This window comes from Lutra lutra, chromosome 4, assembly GCF_902655055.1.
Source record: "Lutra lutra chromosome 4, mLutLut1.2, whole genome shotgun sequence".
Taxonomy (NCBI): domain Eukaryota; kingdom Metazoa; phylum Chordata; class Mammalia; order Carnivora; family Mustelidae; genus Lutra; species Lutra lutra.
The window spans coordinates 85,194,684-85,206,766 of NC_062281.1; the positions used below are offsets into that span (position 1 = coordinate 85,194,684).

At 39.3% G+C, this 12,083-nt stretch overlaps 1 protein-coding gene across 1 annotated transcript; it reads right to left on the minus strand.

The window, feature by feature from the left end:
- Positions 1–333: 333 nt before the first annotated feature.
- Positions 334–1,919, minus strand: LOC125099017 (EP300-interacting inhibitor of differentiation 1-like). Its single transcript, XM_047728363.1, is given in 1 exon segment — positions 334–1,919. A coding segment is annotated over 1 exon segment (576 nt). The 5' UTR covers positions 1,878–1,919; the 3' UTR covers positions 334–1,301.
- Positions 1,920–12,083: the final 10,164 nt, after the last annotated feature.

Below are 12,083 nucleotides of genomic sequence, written 5' to 3' on the forward strand. Positions count from 1 at the left end.
CTGTTTCAATCTCCTTACTGGTTATGGGTCTGTTCAGGCTTTCTATTTCTTCCTGGTTCAGTTGTGGTAGTTTATATGTCTCTAGGAATGCATCCATTTCTTCCATATTGTCAAATTTGTTGGCGTAGAGTTGCTCCTAGTATGTTCTTTTTTTTTTTTTTTTTTTTACACAGAACAAGAAATTTTATTATCTTGAATGCTGGTGCATAACCAGTAACAAGCTTAATTAGAGGAGGAGACAGAGGGAAGCTTCAGAAACAGATGGATTTCTGGGCAGGTTTAAAACTTTTAAAGGTTGAGGGCATAATTGCTCAGTCTTTTTTTTTTTTTTTCTTTAGATGTAGGGCTTTCCTTTTACTTGACATTTTCACTTTAACAGTTCTTATGTTATGAAGTTCAACCTAAGTCTTTCACCTGTAAAATTAAATGAAAAAACAGAGAGCAAGTAAAACAATTTCTCTATTACGTAGGAGTATTAGAAATCGTTTGTTTTGTTCTTTCACATACATTTTCATGACTAAATTTGATGTTTTATTATGGATGTTTCAATTTTTGAGTTTTAAAAATGGTTAAGACAATGAATTTCCTTGAATTATAGATCACAATAGCCTTATAAACGATCAAGATACATGTACAGACAAAATTTCAGATGCTCTTGAAAACACATTTTGAGATACAGCATATGTGATACCTATTTCTTTTTGGGTTTGCTTATCTTTTGGGGATACTGAAGAATACCCAATTTATTTTACACTAAAAATTCAGCCTCTGATCACTAGCTTGGACAGACCACAACGTAGAATTTTCAGAGTTCTCTCAAGAGGCTCTCAGTAGGCTTTCAGTCCAAATGATTCAGAAATCTTGAGTCCTAAATTGGATGTATTAGTTACTTTTTCTTATGTAATTAATATCACTGGGGTCTTGTACCTGTTTGTCTTGGTCATAACTTATTCTTGCAAAACCATTCCTTACAGTGAAATGTGAAAGGTATTCTCCCCAATGCAAGGAAAATAATCTGGATCAATGACAAAGTCAAAGCCACAGGTGTTTCCGGAGCATTCTTGAAAACAGATTTCCACAGTCCTAAGATGTTTCTTCTCCTGATTCTTTAACAATTCCTTTTTCTAACTGTGCAGTCACTGCCCTATTATATTCTGCAAAACAACCACCACATGCAAAAAAAAAATTTTTTTTGAGGATCAAGTTTTTCATTGGCACCATACGATCTGGAATGAACCCAAAAGGCAGTGGAATGTTGGGTCTCTCCTCAAGTAGTTTCCTCCTCTTTTAACAGCATTTAATTACTCTCTGTCAATAATCTCATCACAGCCGAGTTCTTCGGTCAGGCAATTGACAACCATAAGGGAAAAAAGCTCTTTGATAAAAGCCAACTGATCAAACGGGGTCTTCTCATAATGCATTTGAAACCCACCATCCAGGGCTGCTTCCCTTGCTCTGGATGTTCTCAGAAACATCTTGTTGGCTTCTTCCAGGGCTGCGGATACTCTGTAGCCTGCGCCGCTCAGCTGCTCCTCTTCGGGATAATCATAGTCGTCCTCCCAGTCATCAAATTCCTCGCCCTTGTCCTCGCTCTCGAAGTCAGGGCCCGCAAGCTGTCCCGGCTGCTCCCCAGGGCTGGGCCGCTGAGCAAGGCCTCGTCCACCCTGCGGTTCCGCCATTGGCTGGGCTGCCTCCTCCTCCATGGGGCCTTCCTCCTCGAGCTATGGTGGGGCCCCGATGCGGGAGGGATTCGGGGACGGCACCCGGCTCCCACTGCCTACCTCCATCTGCGGAAGGTCACCCTCGCCGGGCATCACGTCCATCTGCAGGTCGTTGCTCTCTTCATACAGCTCGGACAGCTCATTCATTTCCGACATTGTCCAAGCAGCTCAAGCTCTTGCAAGGCGTTTTTACAAAACCGGAGCTCTAGTATGTTCTTATAATTGTATTTCTTTGGTGTTCGTTGTGATCTCTCCTCTTTCATTCATGATTTTATTTGGGTCCTTTCTCTTTTCTTTTTGATAAGTCTGGCCAGGGGTTTATCGATCTTATTAATTCTTTCAAAGAACCAGCTCCTAGTTTCGTTGATTTGTTCTATTGTTTTTTTTGGTTTCTATTTCATTGATTTCTGCTCTGATCTTTATGATTTCTCTTCTCCTGCTGGGGTTAGGGTTTCTTTCTTGTTCTTTCTCCAGCTCCTTTAGGTGTAGGGTTAGGTTGTGTACCTGAGACCTTTCTTGTTTCTTGAGAAAGGCTTGTACCGCTATATATTTTCCTCTCAGGACTGCCTTTGTTGTGTCCCACAGATTTTGAGCCGTTGTGTTTTCATTATCATTTGTTTCCATGAATTTTTTCAATTCTTCTTGAATTTCCTGGTTGACCCATTCATTCTTTAGAAGGATGCTGTTTAGTCTCCATGTATTTGGGTTCTTTCCAAGTTTTCTCTTGTGATTGAGTTCTAGCTTCAGAGCATTGTGGTCTGAAAATATGCAGGCAATGATCCCAATCTTTTGATAACGGTTGAGACCTGATTTAGGACCAAGAATGTGATCTATTCTGGAGAATGTTCCATGTGCACTAGAGAAGAATGTGTATTCTGTTGCTTTGGGATGAAATGTTCTGAATATATCTGTGATGTCCATCTGGTCCAGTGTGTCATTTAAGGCCTTGATTTCCTTGTTGATCTTTTGCTTGGATGATCTGTCCATTTCAGTGAGGGGAGTGCTAAAATCCCCTACTATTATTGTATTATTGTCGATGTGTTTCTTTGATTTTGTTTTAATTGGTTTATATAGTTGGCTGCTCCCACGTTAGGGGCATAGATATTTAAAACTGTTAGATCTCCTTGTTGGATAGTTCCTTTGAGTATGATATAGTGTCCTTCCTCATCTCTTATTATAGTCTTTGGCTTAAAATCTAATTGATCTGATATAAGGATTGCCACTCCTGCTTTCTTCTGATGTCCATTAGCATGGTAAGTTCTTTTCCACCCCCTCACTTTAAACCTGGAGGTGTCTTCGGGTTTAAGATGAGTTTCTTGTAGGCAACATATAGATGGGTTTTGTTTTTTTATCCATTCTGATACCCTGTGTCTTTTGATTGGGGCATTTAGCCCATTAACATTCAGGGTAAGTATTGAGAGATATGAATTTAGTGCCACTGTATTGCCTGTAAGGTGACTGTTATTGTATATTGTCTCTGTTTCTTTCTGATCTACTACTTTGAGGGTCTCTCTTTGCTTAGAGGACCCCTTTCAATATTTCCTGTAGAGCTGGTTTGGTATTTGCAAATTCTTTCAGTTTTTGTTTGTCCTGGAAGCTTTTAATCTCTCCTTCTATTTTCAATGATAGCCTAGCTGGATATAGTATTCTTGGCTGCATGTTTTTCTCATTTAGTACTCTGAATATATCATGCCAGCTCTTTCTGGCCTGCCAGGTCTCTGTGGATAAGTCTGCTGCCAATCGAATATTTTTACCATTGTATGTTACAGACTTCTTTTCCCGGGCTGCTTTCAGGATCTTCTCTTTGTCACTAAGACTTGTAAATTTTACTATTAGGTGACAGGGTGTGGACCTATTCTTATTGATTTTGAGGGGAGTTCTCTGAACCTCCTGGATTTTGATGCTTGTTCCCTTTGCCATATTGGGGAAATTCTCTCCAATAATTCTCTCCAATATACCTTCTGCTCCCCTCTCTGTTTCCTCTTCTTCTGGAATCCCAATTATTCTAATGTTGTTTCGTCTTATAGTGTCACTTATCTCTCGAATTCTCCCCTCGTGGTTCAGTAGCTGTTTGTCCCTCTTTTGCTCAGCTTCTTTATTCTCTGTCATTTGGTCTTCTATATCACTAATTCTTTCTTCTGCCTCATTTATCCTAGCAGTGAGAGCCTCCATTTTTTATTGCATCTCATTAATAGCTTTTTTGATTTCAACTTGATTAGATTTTAGTTCTTTTATTTCTCCAGAAAGGGCTTTTATATCTCCCGAGAGGGTTGCTTTAATATCTTCCATGCCTTTTTCGAGCCCGGCTAGAACCTTGAGAATCGTCATTCTGAACTCTAGATCTGACATACTACCAATGTCTGCATTGATTGGGTCCCTAGCCTTTGGTACTGCCTCTTGTTCTTTTTTTTGTGGTGAATTTTTCCACCTTGTCATTTTGTCCAGATAAGAGTATATGAAGGAGCAAGTAAAATACTAAAAGGGTGGCAACAGCCCCAGGAAAATATGCTTTAGCCAAATCAGAAGAGATCCCAAATCGTGATGGGGGAGAAAGGGGATAAAAAGAGGTTCAGAAAGAAAAAAAAAAAAAAAAGAAACAATTAAAAAAAGAAAACCGATAAAGAAACAATATAAAAAGGAAAAAATATATAAATATATTAGATAAACTATTTAAAAAACGTTAAAAAAGAAAACGGTAAAAGTTAAAAAAAGTTTAGCAGGAGAAGAGAAAAAAAAATTGAAAAAGAAAAAAAATTAAATTAACTGCCAGGCTAAAGAATCATGGGGAGAAAGCCATAAGTTCCGTGCTTTGCTTTCTCCTCCTCTGGAATTCCGATGCTCTCCTTGGTATTGAAACTGCACTCCTTGGTAGGTGGACTTGGTCCTGAATGGGTTTCTTGTTGATCTTCTGGGGGAGGGGCCTCTTGTAGTGATTCTCAAGTGTCTTTGCCCCAGGTGGAGTGCACCGCCCTTACTCGGGGCTGGGCTGAGTAATCCGCTCGGGTTTGCTGGGTTTGCTTTCGGGAGCTTTTGTTCCCTGAGCGTTTTCCATAGAGTTTCGGAGGGCAGGAATGAAGATGGCGGCCTCCCGGTCTCCAGCCCGGAGGAGCCGAGAGCCCGGGGCCCCACTCCTCAGTGCGCCCTCAGAGAACAGCACCCAATTACTCCCATCACCTTGGCCTCCGGCCGCGCTCCGAGCTGACCGAGCTTTCAACTGGTTCAAGGTAACCCCAAGCTTAGAGCTCACCACTCGGCTCTGTCTCTGTAGCCGGCTTCCCCATTCTAATACCTGTAAGCTCTGCGACACTCAGACACCCCTGATCCTTCCGTGACCCTGCGTGACCTGAGGCTGCTCTGACCCCGCCTGGGCTTCTCTCTGGTTAAGCCTCTGGAGCGATGTCCCTCAGCGGAACAGACTTTTAAATATCCTGATTTTGTGCTCCGTTGCTCCACCGCTTGCCGGGAGCCGGCCCCTCCCCCCGCGGTCTATCTTCCCATCGCTTTGGATTCACTTCTCTGCCAGTCCTACCTTTCAGAAAGTGGTTGATTTTCTGTTTCTAGAGTAGTTGTTCTTCTTCTCTTCGATCTCCCGTTGGATTTGTAGGTGTTTGCAATCTTTAGATAAGCTATTTAGCTGATCTCCCGCTACCTGAAGTAGTCTCAGCCTACTACTTCTCCGCCATCTTGACTCCTCTGTTTTGATGTTAACTTAAAAGGCAAATTACATAACACAATAAAATTTTTTTAAAAACGCAAATTATAGAATTTCAGTACATAGTATGAACATAAATATTTTAAAACATTCAAACATACCTTAAGGAAATGCAGAAATACATTTAAAAGTGGTTTTGTTTTTGTTTTTTGTTTTGGGTTTTTTCTTTGTTTGTTTGTTTGTTTTTGAGTAGGCTCCACTCCCAATGTAGGGCTTGAATCATGACCCTGAGGTCAAGAGTGGCATGCTCTACTGACTGAGCCAGCCAGGTACCCTCAAATGTTTTTTTCAAGGAAGTTATTTTTTATTAATATAACTTGAGTAATTTTTTATCTCTTTTTCCTTTACCATATCATACGAATTTCATATAGTATAGATATATATTAATTTCCTAGAGCTGCCATAACAAATCACCGCAAACTTGGTGGCTTAACAACAGAAATTTATTCCCCCACCCCCATTCCTGTTCTGGATTCTAGAAGTCCAAAATCAAGGTGCCTGCAAGGTGGATTCCTTTTTAAGGTTCTGAGAAAGAATCTGTTCTATGCTTCTCTCTTACCTTGTGGTCACTAGAAGTTCTTGGCATATGGACACATCACTTCAATTTCTGCCTCTGTCATCTAATGGTATTCTCTCTTTGTATCTCTGTGTCCAACTTTCTTTCTTCTTATAAGAGCACTAATGCTTGATTAAGGACCCATTCTAGTCCAATATAACTGCATATTAGATTACCTCTCCAAAAACTATCCCAAATAAGGTCACATGCACCAATACCAGAGGTTAGAACTTGGACATACCCTTTTAAGGGACACAAACCAACCCACAGTGGTATGTATTCATTATTTTATAACATTTGTGTATCTTTCTTTTAAAAAAAGGTTTATTTTATTTATTTTGGAGAGAGAGAGAGCATGAGCAGGGGAAGGGGCAAAGGGAGAGAGGGAATCTCAAGCAGACTCCCCACTGGGCGTGGAGCCCAACACAGGGCTTGATCCATCTCAGTGCCCTGAGATCGTGACCTGAGCTGAGTTGAACGCTTAACTGAATGAGCCACCCAACCATCCTTTCAGACCTTTTTCTTAACTCAAAAGTAAGAAGTTAATTTTACAAAGAATAAAAATAAGTAAAATGGTATAAAAAATATATCTGGAAGGATGAATAAAAATATGGTAACATTGCTCAGCAACTAGGGAGGGAGCTGGAAGGACAAGAGTAGGAGAAACAGTTTCCATTGGCATTATTTTTTATCCTTAGTGTGTTGCACTATGTACACACATTTCCCTCTTCAAAAATAATGTTTAAATATTTTTAAAAGGTGATCTGAATAAAGAGGAAAAGTAAAATTACCTATAATTCTGCTAGCCAAAGACCACCATGCTATTTTTTAGATTTATCCTTTCTGTATTTTTCTCTGTGGGTATGTGCAGTTTCTACAAATAGGAAATCATACTGTACATTTTAGTTTTTAATTTTAAGATGTATAATTTTTATTATGTGAAAATAAGTGTATTTGGGAGATCCTGTTCTTGAAGTGATGGTAGTGAAGAGTGATTATTTATTATGCTCTTACTCTGTACCAGTACTTTTATACATCATCTCAGATAAATTTTCTGATCTGCCCCTGGGCTAGGTGGGTACTGGCAGTGGATATTCTTTCTCCTTCAAGCATCCATCTCCCTTCTGGTCACAGCACCCTGCTTTTCCTTTGGAGAAAATGCTCTGCCCCACTCAGTCTGATTTATAGGCAAGAACAGTGCCCACTCCATCAAGACCTAGGTGGACAAGGGACTGAAACTGGGGCAGCTACCACCAACAGTGCATGGGTGCAGAAGGTTCTTACTGCAGAAGGAAGTCTGTCTTTTAGGTTGGTGAGCTCTGCAGTAGCCACCCAGCCCCACCCCCAGAGAACATACCTGAGCAGAAGAGACCACAGAAAGGAGGGCTGAGCAATGGAGACAGAAGTCAGCCACATCAGTAGGCCTCTACACCTGGCCAAGACTGAAATCCATATGCCCATAAACATTCTAATTAAGCAAATTATATATTTTCTTTTTCTCTTAAGCCAATTTGTGCTAGGTTTTTTTCCTTTTCCAACTAACTAATATAGTAGCATTACCTCTATTCAACACATGAAGCAACTGGGTCGTGGAGGGGTAAAGTAATGTGCCCAAGGTCACACAGCTTTAAGGTAATAAAGCCAGACTTGAACCTGGGCCTGTCTGCCTGAAGGCTGATGTTTAAAGCAATAGACTATATTACAAAAAAGCATACCTACCAGTGTCTCTGTTCATAAGATACAAATAAGTCTTATTGCTCTCTAAAAAGGCAATTTAAATGGGTATAAATGAGCAGATTTTCTCACTTGTTCTGTACAGGTTACCTCATTTAGACACATTGTCCCAGAGCAAATCAATCAATGAGAATACTTCTTCCCCCTGAAAATGCAGTAGTACAAGTACACTTTCTAGATAAATGATCAAAACTAGAACACTACATACTTCATAAAATTAAACAGAAGTTTTATAATATAGAGAGTGTTTTCTAGGTTTTACCAGCACCAAAGGAGGGAAGAATGGAACTCTACTTAATAATGAAATTGAAGTGGTGTCTTGAAGCCCAGTGAAGAAAGAGCAATAACGAGTGGATGAACCCTTTCCTTGAGGTAACTGGAAGTCACTATCAATCATTACTCAGTTTATCTTGGAGCTATTTACCGTACTCCTCTGACAAATACAGGGGCTTCCAAGAAAACTTACAACTAGATGACTGAAAGGAGCAGCAGAAGTCAACACTTCTTATAAAAATAATTTCATGTGCGTATGAAAACTGGGTGTGATAGGGGAGGGATGAAGGGCATCAGACTATGTCATCCCAAAGCATGATATTTGGGCAGAAGAATTATTTTGAGTTGAAGGCATTTGGGAATGAACATACACAGAAAGAGTTCTCTGCCCTCTCCTGACCTGCCTGAAAGCAGGGTAGAGATTTCACTTTTTGCAGGTGTTTCCCTCCTCTGAACTTGAAAAAGAACTCTTGTCACTGGAGAGAGTCAACCCTGACATAAGTTTGTACAAACAAACATTATTAAAATAACCCCCATTTTCCATTAGTTTCCCCCCACATATTTCCTAGCCACCCCACCCCACAATTTACCATCTTTTGTAAGCCAAAACCCTCTTTTCTTAATTAAAAATGGTATATAAGTCCTGTGTCTAACCACTTATTTGACGTTGTTGTTTTTTTATCCTATGCCTTCTATGGGCATAAATGTTAAACATATGTGCCATTGCTCTTGTTTATCTGTCTTTTGTTAGTTGAATTCATAGTCCCCTGCTCAAAAACTTAAGAGGTAGAGGAAAAGTTTTTCTTCCCTGACAGGGTTTTATTAGAGAATCCTTTCTGATCCTTGTTCACACTGGGAGAGTTCTTTGCTGTTATTTGTCTTCTTTGGACCAATTACCTATTGTCTCACTAATCCTTCTGTAATCAAATGCAGACAAGGACACAATGGAAGTCAATGCAATAAATTTTTAAATTACCAGGTAAAGAGCTACCCTACAACTCAGCAATTGCACTACTGGGTATTAACCCCAAAGATACAAATGTAGTGATGCAAAGGGGCACGAGCACCCCAATGTTTATAGCAGCAATGTTCACAATAACCAAACAATGGAAAAAGCCTAGATGTCCATCAACAGATGAATGGATAAAGATGTGATATATATAGATATAGATATAGATATAGATATAGATATAGATATAGATATAGATATATAGAGATATATAGTGGAATATTACACAGCCATCAAAATTGAAATCTTGCCATTTGCAATGATGCTGATGGAACTACAGGCTACTATGCTAAGTGAAGTAAGTCAATCAGAGAAAGAATTATCATATGATTTCACTGATATAAGGAATTTGAGAAACAAGAGAAAGGATCACAGGGGAAGGGAGGGAAAAATAAAACAAGATGAAACCAGAGAGAGAGACAAACCATAAGAGACTCTAAATCTCAGGAAACAAACTGAGGGTTGCTGGATGGAAGGGATGGGGTGGCTGGGTGATGGACATTGGGGAGTATATGTGTTGTGAGTACTGTGAGTTGTGTAAGAATGATGAATCATATACCTGTACCCCTGAACAAATAATATATTATATGTTAATAAAAATAATAATAATAAAGGAAAAAATAACCAGGTAAGTCTCAAAAAAGCAAGAAAAAGAGGAGGGACATATTATTTGTCCATAAAAAGGGATAAAGTACTGATATGTACAAGTGGAAAAACCTTGAAAACGTTATGCTAAATGAAAGAAGACTGACACAAAAGGTCATATATTAGATGACTCCATTTATATAAAATATACATAGAGACAGGAATTTATAGGGACAGAAAGCAGATTAGTGGTTTCCAGGTGTTAGAGGTGGGGGGATAGGATGTGGCTGCTTAATGGGCATGAGACTCCTTTTGGGAGCAATAAAAATGTTTTGAAACTGGACTGAAGTAGTGATTGCCCAACATTGTGAATGTACTAAATGCTACTAACTTGCTCACTTTAAAGTAGTTAATTTTATCTTATGGGAATTTCACCTCAATGAATTAAAGAAAGGGGGAGCAGTGATTGAAACTAACAATTACTCACTGGTCCCCTCCAAGAATAGGTCTTTCTGACATTATTTCTGCTTTTCTTTACATAAACCCCTACACTTCCCACTGCTTTGGAAACTGCATCTCTTCCTCTGGGCCTCCAGTCTTTGAACCCTTGCTTGGTCCTGCCACTCAGGCTTCTGTCAGGTACCAGTGGAGCCACTCTGAACTAGTCTACCCAAGAATGAGGAGGATCAGGGGTGCTTGATTCCAACTCTGTCTTTCCTTTGGAGAAAACTGTGTTTGAGATCCTTCAGAGAAAGATGTGTTTGGGCACTCAGAAAGAAAACACCCCTTATCAAAGCAAACTATGGGTTTTTCCGGCACAACATAATCTAATCTCTTACTAAAAAAGGACATTCATTCTGTTGACATGTCATTGACCAGGCAATTTTCCAAACAGAAATTTTCAAGGCACTTTGTGAAAGAGCATTTACTTCTTTTCCTGAGTCTGATTTAAATCACAAAAGCTACCCTAGCTATAAATGTTTCACTTTAACAGCTAAGTTGATTCTGTTCATGCCAAATGTCTCCGCTAATTGCGTGTGGGAAGAGTGAAAAAATGGGACTTTTTTTCGCCAATTTTACTCTATCATACCCATAATACACTAAGTTACAAAATCCTTTCAATATATATGTGCACATTCTAACCACCTTGTTATGTGGTTGGAACAAGAATCCTTATTCCAGTTTGACAAATGAGGAGACCACTGAAGTTTGGAGAAATTAAGTTTTCCAGCTGGAACGTGAATCCAAGCCCTCTGACCTCTAATCCATTGGTTTTATGAGGCTTAAAGGCTGAGAAGTAAACGGTATACATTTTTAAGTATAAATGATAATTGCTACCCCCAAATCAAGATCTTCCTCTGTGTCAGGCACATTTACTTAATCATGTACATGTGTTTTTTTCATTTAGTCTTTACAACAACTATATACATTGACATAATTATTACCATTTTTCTAAATTTAAAACTCAGAGAAATTAAATAATTTGCCCAAGGTCACATAGTAGTGGCAAACCAGAGAATAAACAGGTTATCTGATTCTAAGGCTTAAGGTTTTTTTTTTTTTAAAGATTTTATTTATTTTTATTTGTTAGCATGAGCACAGGCAGACAGAGTGGTAGGCAGAGGCAGAGGGAGAAGCAGGCTCCCCGCTGAGCAAGGAGCCCAATGTGGGACTCGATCTTTTAAACAGGTGGAGAAACAGGTGGAGTAAACCTGTGGTGTTACTTTGGCATTGCTTGTATCAGTACAAAATTATAGGAAAGGAAAAACTTTCCTCTCTCTTCTTGGGTTAATTTGTGGCCCTGTAATTGATTAAATGGACAAAATACAGAGGGGAATAAATACAGAGGGGGGAAAAAAGATCTAATTAAACAAGTCAATGACTGATGTTTTGATCAATCATGACTATGCAATGAAACCTCCATAACAATTCAACCCTCCATAAAAATTCACAACAATGTGAATGTATGCATGTGGAGATTGGGAACAGTGGTACCTGGCGAAGGCATGCAAGCTCTGTGCCCTTTCCCCATACCTCACCTTATGTATCTTTTCATCTGGCTGTTGATTTATATCCTTTATCATACCCTTTAATAATCTGGTAAACATAATTACTTCCCTAAGTTCTATGAGCTATTCTAGCAAATTAAAAAAACCTAAGGAGGAGGTCATTAGAATCTTCAATCTGTAGTCAGTTGGTCAAAAGCACAGGTAACACCTAGGGTTTCAAACTGACATCTGAATTTGGGAATGGGGGCAGTCTTAAGGACTGAGCCCTTAATCTGTGGAATCTAATACTATCTCTGGGTCGATAATGTCAGAACCGAGTTGAATTCTTGAACATCCTACTGGTGTCTAAGAATTGCTTCATGTTTTATGTGTGGGGAAACCATCACCTACATGTTGGAATTGGGTCTAGGAACCTTAAAAGAAGGGCATTATTTTAAATGAAATAAGCCCATCTCAAATGGACAAATATTTATAACTCCACTTA